This window comes from Alosa sapidissima, chromosome 1 (assembly GCF_018492685.1).
Source record: "Alosa sapidissima isolate fAloSap1 chromosome 1, fAloSap1.pri, whole genome shotgun sequence".
Classification (NCBI taxonomy): Eukaryota; Metazoa; Chordata; class Actinopteri; order Clupeiformes; family Clupeidae; genus Alosa; species Alosa sapidissima.
The window spans coordinates 35,960,685-35,982,085 of NC_055957.1; the positions used below are offsets into that span (position 1 = coordinate 35,960,685).

Genomic DNA, 21,401 nt, shown 5'->3' on the forward strand with positions numbered 1-21,401 from the left:
CAGAATAGGCCTAGTAGGACATTTTTAAGATGGAAAAGCAAACAATAATTTGATGTCTGTACTGTATGTATTGTACGTATTGTAATAATGCACTGAATATGATGTAGCCTATCCATTGTTTGGAGTTACCCTTTAAGTGTTAAAATTGTAAAGTCAGTCCCCTTTTTGCATCTCTATTGTCCCATCGATTTAGGTTGAAATCAGCCTTGATATTGGGAAAGCACACAATGACAAATAAAAAATAATTGATAACTTGCCTCAAATGCATTAACACAAAAGTAACACGACTTTTGAAAAGAGTTCAGAAAATGTAAGAAGTAGAAAGTACAGATATTTCTGTGAAAATGTCGGGGAGTAAAGTGAAAAGTTCTTAGAAAAATAAATACTCCAGTTAGGGGTGGGCGAAAATACCGTTATATCGCAGTTTGCTGGACGTGTACATTAAAGTGTTACATGTACATCGCAAATATCGAAAAAAAGAGTTCCTGCCTGTTTTGTTAATAATAAAACATTAAAATAGGTCCAGGCTGTAATAAAAGAGGCTACATTATAATAATAAAAACAAATTAAATAACAAAGAGACATACATTAATTGAGATTAGATTTTTTAGAGATTATTGAACATAAATTGAAAGAATCAAATCAACCTAGCCTGGCCTCGGCCTGCCTACGTACCTCCGGTCGATTTCTTTTCCCTACAGTACTCTGCGAAGTCAGAGTCTGGTTTCCAGACTAAAATCAACCCTTGAAATGGATACATCATGTAGCCTACATATGTAGTGGAATTCATCCAGTTGAATTTTGTTTTTGCTTTAAGTGTACAATGTTGAAATCAAAGAAAAACACTTCTTGATGCAAAACATTATCAATACATGTTTATTGTGACAATAAAAACCATATGCACCTGTACAGTATATAAGCCATTCACAGTTTAGTACAATGATAAGAATCCATTCCCTCTGAACTGTGAAAATATATGTTTTAGGATTCACATCTTGAAAGAAATGTATACTTGTAATTTCAGGTAAAAAAAAAAATCAAAATCATGCAATTAATAAAATAAAAAAACATCTCACCACTTCAGTATTATCATTCTATAAAAATATATTATAATTTCTATTATAAAAAATGTAAAATTGTGTTATAAGTCTTATACAGTTCTGCATTATTTTGCTGCTGTGACTTTTGGGATTTACCTCAGACATAGATGTTTCCCGCTCCCTAATTTCTGCCTGGACTGTTACTCTTTCAAAGCACCTATCCATTTCAGGCACCTATCCTGAAATTCACCCTCTTGGAAGATATATTGCAAAACAATCCTTTGTTTAAATAGAAGTGACATATTGAATGAAGAAGTGATGTAGTTGTGACTGAGTATTACCTTCCAAAAGCATTCAGAAATGCAACATTTCAAACATATCAGAAGACCTTGGCTTCTAAAAAGTTTTAAAAAGTTTTAAAGTGCACATAATCCATCACAATGACAAATGTCTTCCTCGGAAATGGTCCTAAAGTATTAGCACAAACGTCATTAAAGGCATCTCCCTGTTTTCCACGATTCCTTTACATACTACAAGTGTCATATACACACATAAAGCAATATGCACAACAACCAAAACAATACCAAAACATTCAGTTCATTAACTGACAATAATGCCCTTTCAGAAATATTTCACATTTTGAATTACAAGTCAATGCCGTTTTCCCTTCAGGTAATAGATACGATGAGCCATACATAGTCTGATGTGACCTAAAATAAATAGATCATGAACAGATGTGGACATATTGTAGACAAATAATAATAAAATATCATTTTCGGCAACTAAAAATCTTGACTTACAAATAAAGATGCATTACGCAAGAAAAGTGGCTGATGGTGTTATACTCTATGATTAGTTCTATTCTACATGAGGATTGCACTCACACTCACACTCACTCACACACTCCCAAGGAAATCTCTATATTCAAAATCACCCATTCAAATAGGCAGGTGGAAGATAATCAGTTATTGTGATGAGAAGGTCTTGAACAATTAGCAATAATAGAAAACAGCACTTAGTGAGTGACCCAAATTATTTTGTGTACATGATAAAAACAAGATTCACACTGTTTATGTCTGACTCAAATGTTGTAAATGTTGTTCTTGTATCTGTGTGCCTGTGTATTATCGTGTGCACGGTAAGTTGTGTATCTCTGTGTATGTGTCTGTCCTCTGACCAGCAGAGGAAGTTCACAACTGCCAAACTGCAAATATTAACGGTAACAAAGCACACATAAGTAAAATGACAAGAATGAGATGAAAGATATATGGAGAGAAGTTACTGCATTTTTGAACGAGGACCTTTGAGCACGAACAGATCCACTCTGCTCATGTCAGTGGTAGAGGATGGCTCAGGGGTTGAATATCTACAGGAGAAGCAGCGGAAGGGGGCCCTGTGGTCACTGGTCAGACCAGCAGGTGGCGCTTCCTGTGCAGGGCCAGGTGATCGGAGCGGGAGAAGCTGCGCTCACAGTCCGGGCACTGGAAGGGCTTGACACCGGTGTGTTTGCGGAAGTGTCGCGTCAGCTCATCCGAACGTGCAAATTTCCACGTGCAGCCCTCCCACATGCACTTGTATGGCTTCTCTCCTGTAGCAAAAAGAATGCATGTTAAAATACACTGAACTTATGAAGATCGTTTCCATTTGTATTTTCTACACACAAGTTACACACTGTGATGGCTTGGCCTCTACTGGCAAAGCTTTTAGCATTCGAGGCATTTTCTTGAATGGTGAGTATTTAATGAATGCATCCAATTCAGCTGAAAAAAGATATTGATTGAGATACTTCTGCTCTACCCCTGCTGCTTTCTCCTGTGTTTGCATGTGTCTGACCTGTATGAGTGCGCCTGTGGGCCTTCAGGTGGGAGCTCTTGGTGTAGATTTTATTGCAGCCCCCAAAGTCACACCGATGGATGCGCCGTTTCTTCAGCGGATCTGGGGACTCCACATGCCGAGCTTTGACAGGACGCATGATCACAGAAGGAGTGTTTTTTCTGAAAAAATATGCACATTAAACAAATTAGTTAAAATCAATTCACAGTTTACGGCATTTCCCTTAAATGACCATTAGATGGCAGCATTGTTTTCAATCACAGTATGCTTGAGTTTTATCCTGCTTTTTTCCCAACTTTGCTCCAGCTTCAGTTTCTTCCAGTAGCAGCAACTGGAATCCATGCATTTCCACGGAATTATTTTTGGAATCTGATCCCTTATCATACCTGTTCATTCATACTCGTCGCTCGACTTATCGTGACTAAATTCAAGATGGCTGCAAACGCTAAACTCTGTGAAGATACTGTCTGTATAAATTGTCTTGTAAGTAAACTACCAGTGCTTTTTCAAAGTTCTCAATGTCTCGTTTTAAATGTCAAGGCCCTCGGAAGTCTACCAATGAAGTATGGAGCTACTTGTCTTGTAAAGCTTGTGAGCCTTGTCTTGTGAGCCTTGTAAATGGTGTAAAACAGTGATTTATTTGCATGGCTAGGCCGGTGCCCGAGGCACCCCCATCGAAAAACTGTTTGTAGCATCGGCTAACTAGCACCAGATTTCTGAGTGCAGGGGACAAGCCGAGATGAGCTATGAGACATACGTTCACACTCGGTATCATGTTTCAACACACTTTAGGTCAATATCACACCGGAATGTTTCGTTTAACTTTCAATAGTAAGGTTATTTTCAGTTGTTGTTTTTTTTACTCTTTACAAGTTGGAGCCTGTAGCGGTCCACAGAATGCAGATATGCTACCACACCCCCATTCAGTTCCTGCCACACCCCCTTACATTACACTGTAATTAAGACTTCCTGCATCTCGCTATCTGCGTCTGTTTCTGTCCACACCCCCTTTGTGACGGTACATTTTTCTAAAGGGATATTTTTGGACAATATACTCTTTAATTCAGTGCATATTCAACATCTTCTGGTATCTATCTCGACCCACACTGGAAAAACTGCTTATCTAACCAAGTGTTATTAATATTAGGCTATATTAAGATAAAGAAAATCTAGTTGGTATTGTTTTTAATATTAGGAGACTTACCTAGTGCTTTCTCGTAAGATCATTTTGACTTAATTTGATAGCAGCATGTCTTATTTTAAGACAAATTTAAAACAAGCAAATTTGGTTGCCAGTGCGTTAAGCAAATTTGCTTGTTTTAAATTACTGGAAAAGCTAATCTAAGCTACTCTCATCATCCAATACACCCAGGTTTACATTTCTAATGCAACACAAAACTCTCACCCATAATAGGGCTCTAAGGAGATGATACATCTCTACAGTGCAGTGGATAGCATTAGCCAACGATGTAGTCGTGAAAATACACATAACACTAAATATGCTGTGTGTGTGTCTGTCAGAGAGTTTCAGGAATATTAACAGGGTGTGTTTTGGAGAGATGGGGGTTGGGTAGCATGTGTACAGTGTTGAAAGTGGAATGTTGACATTTGGCTGCATTATTAAAGAATCCACAAAATTCCCCCACTTACAGCACCAGATAGGGCAAGAAAGGGCATGTTTTACCGTAATACTGTACTTAACACATGCAACAACACACACACACACACACACACACACACACAATAAATCCATTATGGTCATAGTTCACATACAGACATAAAGGGGTCCAAGCTTTAATAAATCAATGGAGAGAGTAAATGAACCTGTATCATTCTGTGGTTATGTGAGCAGAAGTGCATGCTTTGAGCAGATCACACTCACTCATAAGAAAGCTGTCTGCTGATCACTGATGATGTTATTTCCTCATCGTAGGGTTCTGGGGAGCTTTCAAAGCCAGGCTCGGATTTGATTTTCACTGGTTCCATGTCATTTGAATAATTAGGAGATTTCATGGAGGCTACAAAAAAAAATAAGAGAAACTTGTGATAATAGGTGTGTGTGTGTGTGTGTGTGTGTAAGTTTGTAGCATTGCTATTTGGCAGCTTGGGACATGTCCACAAACTGACAGTGGGTTAGACAGAGAGAGACATACAGACAAAGTGTGTCCACTTACCGTTCTTGTGTGAGGATACAACTGGCCCGCCATGCTGGTCATCAGTGGCAACTGCAGAGAGCATGATCGGTGGGTGCATAGTAGAGGGATACATGATGGGCAGAATGACAGGGATCATTCCGGAGGGGGCATGCAAGACGGGCATCATGGCTGAAAAGGACATGGCCATGGCTGCTGAAGACTGGTGCCTGGGCTTGGGGGAGCTGGAGCAGGAGCTGGAGCTGGAGCAGGTGAGTGTCTGGGAGAGGGAGTGTGTGCTGGTGTGTGTGTGCGGGCTGCTGTACGTGTGCGGAGGTGAAAGAGAGCTTCGAGTGGAGGACGGAGAGGATGGGGAGAAGGAGGAGGAAGGAGAGGAGGATGAGGAGCGCTTACTGAGAGACAGATCGACTGGCTCCACCTGCGTGCTAGAGGGGGGCAGGGCTTCAGACTGGTGGGGGCTAGAGTACGTCTGAAGAGGGTAGTGATAGTGAGTGTGACTTGGGTACTGAGATGGATAGAGATGACCAGCAGCACTGGGACCCATGTGAGGAGGGAAGATGACACTATAAGCTTCCACTTGAGGCTTCATTACTGAAGAATAGCCCTGGTACACCGACTACAGGAGGAATGGGAGACAAAAAGGTCATATGAGATATATTATAAAGGTAGGCTACATACAACATGACAGAGGATGACAAAAAGGTCATATGAGATATATTATAAAGGTAGCTAGGCTACATACAACATGACTAAGGATGACAAGAAGGTCATATGAGATATATTATAAAGGTAGGCTACATACAACATGACCGAGGATGACAAAAAGGTCATATGAGATATATTATAAAGGTAGGCTACATACAACATGACAGAGGAGGATCATGATCACAAACACACAAATAAATCTAACAACAGACTGCATTTTGATGTCACAAGAATACCCTCCCTAAACCCAAATATTGCTTTGTCTCTCTCTAAGACAGACGGCAACACACACCCTGCACAAGTCATGCTTAAGGAATGTGTGTCCATCTGTGAGAGGGCCAGAATGAGTTTGGGTTAAGAGATGACCATTATGGAGGGTCGTGTTTTTTTTTTTCTATTGTTGCATCACATGTTTCTAGATTAGCACATAGCACCCCACAGAGACAAGCCCAGTCAGTGTGCAATGCACCAACACTCAGACTCAAACCCATGCTGCAGTGAAACAGGAAAAGAAGGAGAGGACACTAGTGTTACTCTCTAAGTCCACAACATACTGTACAGTACCTACTCACTAACTCCAGATCCCTTTCCTATGTCCCATCTGGCTGATTGCCAGTCTATACATGTATGTAGCTGTACCATAAAACAGTTTGTACAAGAGGAAGAGACAGTGACTCCCTTCACCACCAGCTCCATTATGGCACAACCCTTGAGGAAGAGGTGCCAACACATTCAAACCATTCTATCCATTAACATCAACAAAGAGATAAAGAGAAACAAAACTGCACAACCTATGGATCAAATATGACGTAAAGCGAGCCCTGGGCAACTCACCGTCTCCATGTCCTTTAGTGGGTAGTCATACATGAGCATGGCTGGCACAAGTGGACCTGTGAGATGAGACATGAAGCATCAGGCATAAGCCACCAGCAGGGCCACCAGGTCTACTACCGACACCATCAATCAGCCATTAGAGTATTTTTAAACATAAAAAACAAACCAAAATAAACATGAGCACGAACGGACAAACAAAAAAATTACACTGAAAACTGAAACTTCACTGTTCAGTACGCATCACATGCAGATGTTATTTGACTATTTTTGTTTTTTGTTTTGTTTGTTGATCTAGTGTCTCACAAGCACAGATGTGCAAATGTGATGTGGTCATGTAGACGCTAACTGCACATTTTTTAAAAAGCAGGTAAACTGATTTACATCTTGCTTTTTACACACACTTGTCCGTGTGTCTGTGTGCATGTGTGTGTGTTAATGTATATCAGTGGTCAGAGATTTTTTATAACTACCGGGAGATCAAGGTAAATATATGATCTTGACCAAAGTCTATTGATCATGGAGAGAGAGTCTTACAATTAAACATTAACAAAGAAGCTTAACTCCCATCAAAGGATTCAGAGCATGCTTACAGCACTGCTCCTACACATCATGACAAAAATGTCTACTAATTGACCTGCATTGACCACATAGACCTGCTCTTCAAAATGCAAAAAGTCGTTGTTAGTCTGAGGTTGGTGACAAGCAGGGTGTAACCAGAACAGTTGCCGAGAGACAAGGTCTACTCACATCATCAAGGCACACAAAAACATTTACTCATTCACACTCTCTCTCAAACACACACACTCACACACACACACTTAAGAATAACCTTGACATGTTCTCCTTTTACATAGAATACTGGTAAGGTAAATGCATACATGTGTACAAGTGTGTGTGTGTGCGTTGGGTTTGTGGGGGAACATGTACTGAACATGCATCAGGAGTACATTTGAGATTGAAGTGCAATGTTATCAGCGCATTACCACTAAACACCCAGACAACCCACTTAGCAAACATTCCCTCTCTGTCTGTCCCCTTCTCTCTGACTTGTTCATTGCCATCTCTCTCTCTCTCTCTCTCTCTCTCCAACACCACTACTTTCCTTATATAAACTTCAACTCTAGAAGGTGTGTTTGTGTGTGACTAAGTGATGTGATGCATGTCTTACATCATATGCATCAAGCATAATATAATACCACTGAACAAAGGCTTGAAATGACATAACTGCCCCTCCTCCTTGCTTAACAGGAAAGTCAAACACATGTACCAACTTAACAGGATCTCACTGGGGCCAGCAATCCAAAATGTCAATAAGGCCACCAGACTACCTCAAACTGAAGAGTATATAAATATGTTACTGAAATCAGGGTTGTGCACAATTTGAATTGCAATTCTGCTTCCTGTTTGCTACCTCAATTGAAATGCAAGTGAAAGTCAAGAATTGAATTGCAATTAAAGAGCCAGTTTCAATTCAATTCTGGAATTTTGCACAAGCCTGACTGAAATATTATTAACACTTCTAATGTATAGAACCTTCATGTGTTACATATGCACATGCTATCTTGGGAAAAGTGTCAAGGCTGTCAAGGCTTGTCAAACACAAAGGCCAAAACCATGGCATTCATCCAATCATTTAGGTTGTGTTGCAAAACCAAGACTTGAAAGCTGGGATGAAGTGGGTTTCTTTGTAAACATGGGCGGGCAGGATCAGAGAGGACATGCTTTTATGAGCCGGTGTGTGTGTGTGTACATATGCAGGTGGTGGGTTTCTGTATCACCTGATCTATAATACAAGGAGAATATGAAGGCAGGCTGTTGTAACTTACAAGTTAAGTGTTAATCTGTTGGTAAAGACCTTTTGTTTGCACAAAATACTCTATGATGCCTAGCCTGTACTGACACAAAAAACATTTAATGTTTAGCCCTGTATGCCCAGCTACATGCCCTTTGAGCAATGGTGTGTGTGTGTGTGTGTGTGTGTGTGTCTGCTGTTCCAGATAACATCAGGGTGTTGATCCAGGGGAAAGGCGTGTAAGAGGGTGGGGTTTCTCTCTCTGTGTGTGTGTGTGTGTGTGTGTCTGTGTGTGTGAGAGTGAGTGTTTAAGAGCACGCCCTTCTCCACCCCCTCCCCCCAACAAAGGCAGTCTCCCTTAAGAGGCTCCAAACAGGAAGAGAGCCTCTATGTGCCAAGTGGAATGTCTGACGCAAGCGGTAGCCTTGAGACAAAAAGTCAGGAAACAAAAGCTGAGGAAAGGTGACAGAGAGAGGCAAGCAGGCACAGTGAGTGAGTGTGTGTGAGAGAGAGAGAGAGAGAGAGAGAGAGAGAGAGAGAGAGAGATTGCATGAGCACTATGGACAGACTGACAGCCAGAGTACAGGCATTTACTGTAATTGCTTCACTTCTGGGAGCTAGCTCATATCACTGATGCTTCATTCACTCCTATTTGAGGATATAACAGACATTCAATCTCCACATGGAGTGCGATTTCCAGTTAACACTTTCATTTACATGTTCAAAAACATAAATGTCCACATCTACAGATGTGAGGAGGTGGTCACACAGACAATCCTATTTTCAACAACAAAACACATATGTAGGCCTATAATAAAAAAAAATCAGGTAGGACCAGAATAAACTACAAACACACCATGCAGCATGGCATCAGAGTTTCTGAGTGTTTCATTTCAATGCTGTACACAATGTCCTTTCAGATCCTGTCTGTAAAAATGGATAACACTTCTTGATTATAACATTTGCTACTGATTAAATGGTGTGTTCCTCTCCCATATGTGGCACATATGACTGCTGTTAAAAATCAGGAGAGACCGCAACAATATACTGAATAAATTAATATAACAGCAGGATTAAGTAGGCCTACTAGACCTTGAACTAACTAGTTGGACTCATTGTGAGCAATAAAGTAGGTCTTACATCAAGGCATCATAAAATCACCAAAAGTTTTTATAATCATGTTCTTAATAGAACGTTCATCTAGGCTTAAGGCCTATGGTCAGACGTGGGCTGATGGATAAAGTAAACCAGTAGTGTAGGCCTATAAAATGTAGGCTACAAAACGATAGCCAACGATGCTCTGGCATCTGTGAAATAAGTATGTGTCATGTGATTAATTCTTAAAAAACAAAATAAAACGGTGACAACATTCACAATTGATACACTTATGTTACTTAGCCTACCTCACGCGATTTCTTGGTCTTGTTGATGACTCTTTCTTCAAGACTGTAGGAGGAAAAATAGGTCTAAAATTGTCGATATTCCGTTGTTCAAGCGAATAGTGTGGATTCTTGAAAAATCAGGATTTTGGCACAGGCGAAAAGGTGACGCAGAAAATAACGACGGGTTGTGTCTCACATCTGCGCTTAGAAAACGCTAAGGAATATGTTTAGCGAAAAGTCCATAAACAAACCGTCCACAAGCAGATGGTTCTGAAATCTTTCTCAAGTTACGAAACTTTTGCTTTACCTCCACGAAGAGCGCTTGTCATATGATCAGTGGAAGGACCGTGCTAAGTTCCTGGGCGGAGACCGGCGGCCACTGGAAGCGAGGGTGGGGCGCGAATCTGGCTCCCGGTGTGTGTGTGTGTGTGTGTGTGTGTGTCTGTGTGTGTGTAGTGTCACGCTGCATAAGACTGCCTTAATTGCCAAGACAAATATTCAGAAAGAGTTCTAAGTTTAACATAGTCTATTTAAGACAATTAATATTCCCCCCAAAGTGATGAAAATAAAATTACAAAAATCTTTACAGTTTTGTCACATTGTCAGTAACCTGTCAATTGACAGACTAATCTGCATACAGCAGGGGTAAACTTGCATAGCCAGGTCATAGGTCATGTATCTCACAAGCTGGTTAAGGCCCTTTGCCATAACTGCTATCAGAGTTGCACTATAAATTTGTATCCAGTTAGTGATTTATTATCATATTCTCCTTTGAATACCCTAATATCGCATTTGGTTCCTCTCTGGCTAATACTTCCAGTCCAATACATTCCAGTCCTTCTGATTGTCTTGAGGTGTCATGTTAAGGCCTCCTTTTGCGATGTATCTTGATATGTAAATCGCTTTGGATTAAAGCATCTGCTAAATTATTTGAATATGAGTTAAAATATTAGTGAACAAAAAAAAAACACAGGCTACCAACACATTTTCCACCGAAGACATCAGATCTGTTTCTGCTTTGATTGATAGATAACATTTGTGGAACGTGACATTAGTAAGACTTTTCTGCCCCCAGGCCTACTCAAACCTTATGTGCAGTTTCCCTCCTCTCTTCAAGTTGTATGCTTCATATGTCAAGTATGGCATTAACTGAACAAGAACCAGCAGGGAGGAAATGTCACTGGTAGCCACAGGACTAGTGAGGATGAAAGAGATAGGAGAAATTGGCCACACACTTTAGAGAAGTCAAGGTGGGGCCAAGGTGTGGGAGGACAAAAGGATTGTGCGCGCGCACGCACGCACGCACGCACACACACACACAATAGGATTTCTGAATATATCTATATTGTGAGACCAGGCCCGGAGTGGGTAATCGGGAGAATCGGGAGAATTCCCAGTGGGCCGCTTCACTTTTGGGCCGGTCGAGGGAAAAATATTGGCATTTGTCACGTTAATCTTCGTTATCTTCTCTTAAAGTTGGCTACACACGTTCGCATTTTATGCCCAACACCGCAGCCTCTGCATGGGTTGTTCTCCCCTCCCAAGAAGAGTTAATTGGTTGGGTCCATATAGCCCGTCTTTCCTAAAAAAAATTCTCAGCCGGGCCGGCCCTACCGTAGTGATAAGCGTCAGGGAGGATGGATGATGGATAGTAGAAAGATGCCACGAGGGACTGAAAAGGCCAGGTGAAAAAGACGAAAAGTATTGGAGGGAAATGCCAAATGTGCCATGCTTCCAATTTTTTTTGAAGAGGACAGACATAAGTGGCAACTGGTAAAGAGAGATAGCCATGATTATAACGGCGTAATTGGGCTAATAACATGGACGTTATAGCGTTGTCAACCTATTCGCAAGTAACATATTAAATGAATTAAAATATTAGCATTTTGGTATCATCCAATATGGCTATTCATAGACTTTGCAAATATTATGCAAATATTGATAACAAAACTCAAGCTTGATCTGTGTATGCAGTAGCCTATAGGCCTAAAAACAAAAGTAGCCTGCGCAGCAGATCAGCCAGTCCCCCGCTGAAAATGATGAGCCCGAAATTAACTATGACTATAGGGACAAGTAGAAAGGATAATAGAGTTAACCATATGAATTAAAGTTATTTTATGGAAGAAAGAACAGTAGGCTATGACAGCAGTAGGCTACATGATCAACCTATATGGCTTGTTTGCTCAGAAGTGGATGTAGTAAAGGAGCAAATCACCAAACAACAACATGATAGCTGACCCATGCAGAAAAAAACATGTAAACAATACAGTAGTTCAATATGCCTCTTAGTGGAATTGTGGGATACATTTTAAATGCTTTATTTCTTCCTTCCTGTTTTTGTTAACTTGTCAACCTATCCTTGTGGAATAGTGGAATATTAGCCTATAATAAAAACTACAGGATAGTAAGAGCTGAAATTTTGCTTTATTTATCCAATTTCCACCACCACTAAAAAAGTGGGCCGGTCTTGGGCCTGAAACTCCCGGGCTGAAAAGTGGCCCCACTCCGGCCCTGTGTGAGACAGACAAGAATGTGTGATGTCAGCACTGCTCTTAACCATCGTTATAGACTGGGTGATGCGCCGCACAACAGAAGAAAAAGGAACAGGTATAAGATGGACCCTCTTCTCAACGTTAGAAGACCTGGATTTTGCTGACGATTTAGCTCTAGTCTCACCAACACATGCAAGAGAAGACATCACGTCTCAGCTGCTTTGCACAGCAAGTTGGCCTGAAAATAAATCAGAGGAAATCGGAGGTGATGGCACCACCAATCCTTGTGTACGGAGAAGCTCTAACAACAACAAAGGAGTTCACCTACCTTGGCAGTACTGTAAGATTTGATGGGGGTGCACACAATGACATAAAAAAAAATCAATCAATCAATCAAAATCAATAAAGCCAGGAATGCGTTCAGAATGTTGAACAACATTATGGAAGTCACAGCAATATAGAGCAAAGACAAAACTGAGGATATATTAGAGTTGTGTGCTATCCACCCTCCTGTAGGCCTATGGAGCAGAATGCTCCGGATGGATGGATGATAGCAAGCGACCTGTGTCAACTGTCAGTCTTCCACACAAAAAGTCTACGAAGGATATGTCAATTTTTTTGGCCCAATAACATATCCAACGAAGATCTACTGACTAGATGCCAACAAGACAGCATGGATAGTATTATAACAAAGAGGCGCTGGAACTGGATTGGACATGTTCTGAGAAGAGACAGCATCCCAAGAATAGCCCTTCGCTGGATACCTGAAGGGAGAAGAAAGAGAGGACGACCCAAGAAAAGCTGGCGGCGCACAGTAGAAGAGGAAATGAAGTCTATGAGCCTGGCATGGGAAGGTGTCCAGAAAACAGCCTAGAATCGACCAGAGTGGAGAACCTTTGTTGCTGCCCTATTTGCCATGCTGTCTTGTTGGCATGCCGTCTTCTCTTGCATGTGTTGGTGAGACTAGAGCCAGGAGGCAAAACTGGCAGTAAGTAAGTAAGTAATATTGTGAGACCAAAGCACTTGGTGTCCGATATGACAAGATATAAGGGCATAGGTGATGTTGAATATTTAGTTAGGCCTAAATAAATTGAATTCTTGTGAAAATATGTAACTGATGTGTAAGCACATCAAGCACATGTCACAAAGAGTAGTTTCAAACGTTTTCAGAACAGTTAGAATTTAAATACAGATGAATCCAATATAAAATGACAGACAACTGCATATATGATACCAGCTGGTACTATAGGTGTGCAGTAGGCCTACGCTAGCCTACATTAATTATACAACGTTTCGGTCATAGACCTGATTTAGCCTGAAAGTCTAAGACTGAAACGTAATTTCTAATAAATAATTGCATGCGGAATGGTCAGTGTGCAGGATTCTTAGTTCCTGATCTGCGACCTTTGGTCAATTCCAACGCACCTGCCCGACAAAAGAGGTCAACAAAAGCCTTCCTTCGACAAAAGCCTTCCTACGTTGCTTTGCGTCTCTAGAATGCTAAAAAACAAACTGATGGTGCACAATGACCCAGCTGTGGTAGTCAAGAGATGCTAGCACCCGTTTTAGCTCCCTTAACGCGCTCGCCATCCAATCTGAAGGTGCCCCAAGTTGCGGCCTTGAGTCCTGGTAGTCCAGGCCTGTGGTTGGTTAAACACACACATACACAATATCTATGCCTGCATAGACAAGCCACTGCAAAGTCACGGTAATCATTTCAATATAACAGCCGTTATATTTGGTGGGTTTATAAGTGAGTAGATGTGTGACAATGCAGAAACCCAGAGGTAGACAATAAAACAACAGTAGCAGAGTTGGTGAAGGTCGCACACATACTACGTACAGTATAGACTCCTTTCCTGACATCACCCCACTCCACACTATACCTAGACTGGGTGGAGGGAGTTCCTGACTTCACCCCACTCCACACTATACCTACACTGGGTGGAGGGAGTTCCTGTGACAAACGTATGCCAGCTTTCCTTGTTGGCAGCGGTGCCTGTGAAGCCTGCCAGCTTTCCTGGTGTGTTCAGTGGAGATTTCATGGCCTGGGTTGGGCAGCAAGAGAGAAAGAGGGGAAAAAAGGTAATGGCAAATATCATACCAGAGCTCATCTCAGAGAGTTCAGATCTTTGCCTCTTGATCAAGAGACACAGGAATACACCCCAAATATATTGATATTTTCAAGTGGACCAAACATTAAAAATAAACTAGAATGAAAGGAAACTGACTTTTGTAGGTCATAATTAAAACAACATTGGATCAATATTACTAGAATGGATGATATAAAGCAGTGTTTCTCAAACTTTTTCAGACCAAGGACCACTTAACCAATAAAAAAAAAAAATCACGGACCACCTAGCTAAAAAAAACAGTAGACCTACTTCAACAGTATATTACACAATAGACCTACTCACTGAACCACCTTCCTTATTGTCTTTGCACCTTGCTTATTGTGTCAGAGGATTCATATCATTTAAACTGGCGTAGCTTACAAAGGCAATGCTTCAGAACTGTTTGGATTTACATACAAGTTGGTTCAATATTGCAAGCAACTCATCTATATTATACCACGTCTGCTTGCGGATAGCTTGCAGACCACACTTTGAGAAACACTTTCAGCATTTAAACAACATTTGACATTGGTGGTGGTCGAGTGGTAAGCCATGAGGGAACTGTCCCCAATCAGCCAAATAATGTAATAATTACCTATGATGCTTGTAAAATCAACGTGCTATCTATGTAGGGGTTTAGTTTTGAATAGTATATTCAAATCTTACGTGATTGAATGCCGTCACAGAATTTGCCTAGAGACAGATTCTCTATAGGCAAAATATAGAGATTGAGAGTTGTTGGGCCAAGAAGTCACAGTACAGGTACGAAGGTTGCATAAGGCAACCAACGTATTTGTGGTTTTGCTTCTTGGTCCACACACATTCCAGTCAAAACATCTTTATTATACTTTTGATAATAATTTGATGAACAGACACACTGGTGAAGTGTGAGATATAGGTCATTAAAGTTAAAAAACTGAGTAAAGCATCAGAATATCTCAGAATATCAGAAAAGAAAGAGTTTAAACAAATGAGTGCTAAACACATGCGGGGTGAGGTGACGTCTGGAGAGGATTGTGGGAGTGGAGGCAGAGTGGAGTGTAGATTCAGGACAGGATCAGGCGCCACAGTTTGGGTGTGACTATAGGCTCAGTCAATACATCTGTTTGTTTCTCGTCCCCAACACCCTCCCAGCGCGCGCAAATGTGTACACACATACACACACACCCTGCGGGCATGAGTCTCACTCTGACATAAAAGCTATGATCTTCCTGGAATGAAGTACAGTACAACAAAATGCAGGGGTTTCGGGTGTGTGGCTTTGGGTGTGTCCGCAGTGCTATGTTTCCTCCCTGGAGCATTAGAGGCTGATAATAAAACAACCCACAAGCAGAGGTGGGAGTAGAGAAGGAGAAAGGCTGAGTCTAGCTCTATCACCCCCTCCATGTTTGGATACTGTCTGTCCACTAGCCACTTTTACCACTGTCTTTCTGCCTCACTGTTTGCGTGCTATATTAGCACATATGCATAACCCCTTCCTCCATGCCACAGCCGAACTGTGGCCACACTTATACCTTTTCTTAAAATAGTTAAATATATAGATATAGACTTTACTTTATTTCTGCATTGTTGCACTGTTGGACTTACTCATTTGCACTATCATCATGACCACTATCACCATGACACTCATTCACACAGAGCACCTTACCTTACTTACCTTACCATACTATGCACAGAGAATCACAGGCTCAGTCCCTGCCTCAGTCATTGCAAACGCCTCTGATTGATTAATCACCACTATGTGGATACTGTTTTTAGAATTGATTTAGATGAAGTGTTAGTTAGTATAATTTATATTTTAGTATATTTAGCATATTCTTTATCTTCTACTGTCCTTATTGCTTAGTTGTGTTTTTATATTATATACTTGAATTACTCTTTCTGCTGTTAAAGAACGTGTTTGTGTTGTCCGTATGCTGCTGAGACCTTGAATTTCCCCTGGGGATCAATAAAGTATCTATCTATCTATCTATCTATCTATTACTAGATCACTGTTCCACTTCTGAAGACTGAGTCTAGATCTATTACTAGATCACTGTTCCACTTCTGGGTACACAAACACTGAATATTCTCCTGTATCCAGAACCAATTAGTATTTGATCATTATGCATGCATTGCATACTGCATTGTCATGCATTGTCATACCTACATTGTAATGCTGAAGAAAGTAAACGGAACGAGTGTAAAGCTACACGCTACTATCCACACCAGATGCTATTCCACTCAGCCATAGATATGGAGATGTGGGTTTCTGGCTAACTGAAGTTTCAGTTGCAATACAAAACACTGCACTGTGACTTAAATTCTTCTCCTTTTTCAGTTGTGTTCCTTCATGTACGTTCAATTGCTTTACAGCTCACTATTCCAGAAACTATTGCATCGGGATGGTGCTATTTGTGGTCAACAACGTAAATATTTATATATATATTTTTTAAAAACAGCAAATAACAGCAGTTACACTGGCAATCATGATCAGTAACACCATGCAAAGACAAAAACATACGAAACAGAGAGAAAGAGATTTGCAAGCCATCATGGCGCGGCTCCATCAGCTTTAACACGTCTGAGAGTTAACATGGCATGGCCTTATATCCAAATCAGGGGACAGAGAGACCTTTGTGGCTAAAATATGTGTTCCCTGGCTGTGTTCTTGTGGTATATGACCCACAGGCCTCTGGGAATGCAACTCCTTCTCAAAGTTGTGTGTGTGTGTGTGGGGGGGGGGGGACACAATATGAAAATACTGTGGTGTTTCTGCATGCTGCAGTCTAATAAATACAGAAAACATAAATGTATTTACGTGTACAAACATCAAAAAGTCATAAAATATTGCATTCACAGAAAAAAAACTGCACTCATACATTTAAGAAGCCTTATGCAGAACATTCAATCCATTAGCCAAAATTCCTCCTCTACTGATATGTGTTATGCATTAGACACTACAAACACCAACGGTCTTATAACACTCTTTGTCATGAAGATTCCTTTGACTTTTAATAGGCATTATTGTTACTTGTACAAATAGGGTGCAAGAACTCACTAAGAATCTTCTGAGTCGTTAAAGCATATGAAATATATGTGTATAAGAATATGACAAGTGAAACAAATCAATTTAATTTAAAACAGAACTTGTGCAAAGCACGGTCAGGTCAGGTCAGGTCACACTGAGTCCTCTCGTGTAGACATTTTTTTCTTTTGTTTTGCCCAGGAAGAAGGCATCTCACACATGTGAAAAAATTGCCATCACAGACATCTAGGAACAGTCAATCAGGGCTGCTCTTCATCACTATATCTCTGGAGTGCATGGAAGTTAAAGTAATCTAGTGCCACAGTCACTGTGACAACAGTGAACAGGGTAGAACAGCAGATGCACCAACATTCACTTAAAATCATTTAGTGTGTCTCGGAGGGAGGGGGTGGGGGGTGGTGGGGCAGTGAAGCTTGAGGAGTTCTGGAAGGAGCGGTGTTCTAGTTGGTCATAGCTTAGGACTTCCTCTCTGAGACTGATGTTGCTTGTGTAACTGGATTGGATCAGAGTCCTCGTGGTAGTGTTCAGGTCCAAGGTCCAGAGGGAGGCCGAGATCTAGCAGCTGAGTCTGAAGGTGGGATATGGTGGCCTGCAGGGAGGCTTTATCCTGCTGGAGACAGCACACCTCTTTCTGAAGAGCATTTTCACTCGTTACCAAACCCTCGACACGCGTCTCCAACCACCGGATTTTTGCATGTGCCACCTGTAATTAACAGACATGGTTTAATGAGGCCATTAGAAAACAGAAAAGAGACTTTAGTCATTGCATAACATTGTTACACCGGAGTAAACCATTTTTCTGAAACGTAAAAACATATGTATGTTTTTGGTACCTGAAGTTCTTCTAATAGGTCCATATTTTGCTGTCGGAGACTGCCATTGGTTTTCTCCAGCTGGGCAGTTCGCTGTGATTGATTGAGGGTAGAGATGTTGTCAACCAGCTCATCCTGGAGGACATGGTACTCAACCTCATAGGCCTGCAGCTGTTTACTGATGTCCATCTCAAACACCTGATAGACACAGTTGGATGGAGAAATATGGAAAACCAGATTAACCAAGACTAAATGGCAGAGGCAGAAGTAAGAGCTGGTGCTTACAGAGGCTGATGAATGATCAATACAGGTAACATGTCTTAATGCAGGGGTTCTCAAACTTTTGTGGGCCGGGGACCCCTCATGGAGTGGACAATTCTCCAAGGACCCCTAATCGCAACACATAAAACTTAAGTTAATCATGTAGCTGTATAGCCTTTTTTTCTGTTAGATGCTTACTGTATGATATATGTATTTTAAAAACATAGAGAGCTAATACCACAATAGTCATGTTAGCAAACTTTGACAGTATGTAGGATTTTTTTTAAAGGTTTGTTGTTTCTTTGTCAAATGTAGGCCTATTGTGTTGAACTCATAGTGTTTGCTTAACATAACTCATTTTGTTGGCAGTTAATTACAGTTTTTTCTGATTGCTTAAGCACATTTTTTGTAACTATGGCTTTTTTTGCAAAACTCTACACACAAATAGGAAAACCTTTCACCCAATCAGCAAAACATTGTAGTTCTCTTGCAAAAGCTAACACACCTTGCTTAACTCTTCACACCTTCGTAAAAATAATGCTTTCGTATCAAACAGGTAAACACAAGCCATCACAATAATAAGCACACAATGTGGCAACTACACACTGATGGTCTGAATAAAAAACACATCTGGCTTTTGCTTTCTCTGTGCACAAGGTAGACTATGTCAGTTTGAGGTCATACTTTTGTCATAGTTCTGTAAACATACAGGGATCCAAACTTCAAGTATTGGTGTTTATTTACACACATCAAAACAAACACAAGTGTGTTTTTCCAAGTCAAAACACAAAATAGCAATTTCACTGAGACAAAACAAATCAGTCTACATCGGGTCGTCTCTCTCAAAATTCCGTCTACATCACATGCAATGTCCTAGTCCAAGGCACTGGGAAAAATATATTCTGGAATGACGTATCCAGGCCTGACATGACAATATCCCCACATGTAGACTGTTTTTTTTGTCTGTAAAAGGGCTATTTCTTTCTCTTCTCACTCTTCCTGGCCCTCCATTGTACCCATTGTACATTACCTGTGGCTTATTTATAGTGCTTAGGCTGATTGCAAAGTGAACTAATTATCTAAAACAGTTTTCACATGAGAAAACTGCAAAATTGCCAGGAGTGTGTTGATCATTTGAAAATTGAGTGTAAAGCAGTGCTTTTAGTTTTGCGAACTCAGTGAGTGGTTTTGCTATAAATATTAATAGTTTTAGAAATTGTGCTATAAGAATCACAGTTGTGTTTAAGCATTCAGAAAAAACTGTAAAAGTAAAGTGTTTTGACGTATTTATGTAATGTATCAGCAGATCAATTGGGCAAATACTGATACTGTAGCATTTTTCGCCATATAAGACAATTTCATATTTTGTAGCAAACTTTGTCAGGGACCCCCTGACAATGTGCTGCGGACCCCTCGGGGTCCCCGGACCTCACTTTGAGAACCAAAGTCTTAAAGGAAGTAAATGCTTCTGTATGTGTGCAGAGCCGGACAGTAACGGAGTACATTTACTTGAGTACAGTACTTGAGTACAATTTTGAGGGATCTGTACTTTACTCAAGTATCTTTTTTGGGGAGTACTCATGACTTTACTCAAGTACATTTGAGAGGCAAATATTGTACTCTTTACTCCACTACATTTCTATCCATAACCGTGAGTACCCGTTACTTCTTCTAAAAAAAAAAAAAAAGGAAAAAAGAAAAATCTCTGAAATCCTCAATTTGTTGTTTCCCTCTCAAACGTGATTGGATTGTGCAGGCGCCACTGATTGGGACAGCCTATCAGCAATCACCTCAGCTTTCCGCCTAAGTCAACTCCATGGTCAGATTTAGATAAGAGACAAAACCATGGACGAAACAATGGATGAAGATGCAGCAGGTCCATCCCGGGAATGTGCCAACCTGTGGCCCCACCTCACCAGACTATTTAAATTTTCTGAACAAGTTAATGATAGTTTTCGCTTCAAGTGTTTCAATTACAAAATAGTATTTTGTATTTGAAATACATATTTTAAATACATGTATTAGAAATACTGCCCATCCTTGGCAACATGGTAAAAAGATGAAAATGACTTGATTTTACTTTCAATTCCTTTTACCTTTTACATTCTCCAAGGTATTAACATTAAAATTTTTCATAACTCCATGTAGGACGTTTCTGTACATAAATGTAAGCTCTGTGGCAGTAGTAATGCAATATTTTTGGAAAAAAAAAAAAAAAAAAAAAAAATGTAGGCTACTCTTGTACTCTTGATACTCAAGTACTTTTAAAAACAAGTACTTGAGTACTTTTACTTAAGTAGACATCTGACTGTTGTACTTTTACTTTTACTTGTACTTTTACTTGACTGTCTATGCACAATTGCACAATTTCAACCCAATTTTGCTGCTCTTATTTCTTCATTGTATGTGCTTTCTTATTTACTTTTTATTGTTTACTTGAATGTTTGTCTGTGGACTTAATTGGTAAAATATGTCTTGTCTCCACCATGGGATAGTGAGAAACGTAATTTCGATCTCTTTCTATGTCTTGGCATGTGAAGAAATTGACAATAAAGCAGACTTTGACTTTGAGACTTTGACTTTGAATTTAGCAAAGGGTATCTGTACTTGAAGCTGTGTACTCTGTCCGCCTCTGTATGTGTGAGAGACAAAGGGAATCTGTGAGTGTGGCTAGTTCAGACATGTGTAGATACAAAGACCATCTATACTGTACGTCTCAGGATAGACAACACGAACATAGCAACCGACACAGAGCAATACCTGTGTACTTACGTAATTGAGTGTGTGTGTGTGTGACAAAAGAAGCCAGAAATGTAGGCCCTTTGTGAAAGAGAGAGAGGGGGAGGGGGCAAGGACTAAGGACCACACACATTTTCAGACCTACTTGACCATCTTGTAGGTACCCGAGATATGACAAATGAAGTATAGGGTCAGTACATGATCTAGGGGGGCCCA

General features: G+C 40.5%; 2 protein-coding genes across 8 annotated transcripts in view; both read right to left on the bottom strand.

Moving 5' to 3' along the window:
• Positions 1 to 860: 860 nt before the first annotated feature.
• On the bottom strand, positions 861 to 10,086 carry klf3 (Kruppel-like factor 3 (basic)). The gene is made up of 6 exons (XM_042084795.1): positions 9,761 to 10,086; positions 6,566 to 6,621; positions 5,048 to 5,642; positions 4,756 to 4,891; positions 2,874 to 3,034; positions 861 to 2,628 (listed from the first exon to the last, which is right to left on the bottom strand). Exons 2-6 carry the CDS (start codon positions 6,602 to 6,604, stop codon positions 2,447 to 2,449), a joined length of 1,113 nt encoding a protein of 370 aa, XP_041940729.1. The 5' UTR covers positions 6,605 to 6,621; positions 9,761 to 10,086; the 3' UTR covers positions 861 to 2,446.
• A 6,708-nt stretch (positions 10,087 to 16,794) lies between these two features.
• The window catches only part of tbc1d1 (TBC1 (tre-2/USP6, BUB2, cdc16) domain family, member 1), a 48,765-nt gene continuing 44,158 nt past the window's right edge, over positions 16,795 to 21,401 (bottom strand). For all 7 annotated transcript variants that reach the window (XM_042084772.1, XM_042084771.1, XM_042084769.1 and 4 more), the window contains 2 exons: positions 18,207 to 18,383; positions 16,795 to 18,076 (listed from right to left, as the gene is read on the bottom strand). In XM_042084772.1, coding sequence (XP_041940706.1) covers positions 17,822 to 18,076; positions 18,207 to 18,383 — 432 coding nt within the window. In that variant the 3' untranslated portion in view covers positions 16,795 to 17,821. The remainder of the gene's footprint in view (positions 18,077 to 18,206; positions 18,384 to 21,401) is intronic.

Excerpts from the sequence above, each read along its gene's own strand:
- klf3 (XM_042084795.1), bottom strand. The coding sequence starts at position 6,604 with ATGCTCATGTATGACTACCCACTAAAGGACATGGAGACG. Across the intron at positions 4,892-5,047 it reads TGTATCCTCACACAAGAACG|CCTCCATGAAATCTCCTAAT; the intron begins GTAAGTGGACAC and ends TTTTTTTTGTAG. Across the intron at positions 2,629-2,873 it reads CCACAGGCGCACTCATACAG|GAGAGAAGCCATACAAGTGC; the intron begins GTCAGACACATG and ends TTTTTGCTACAG.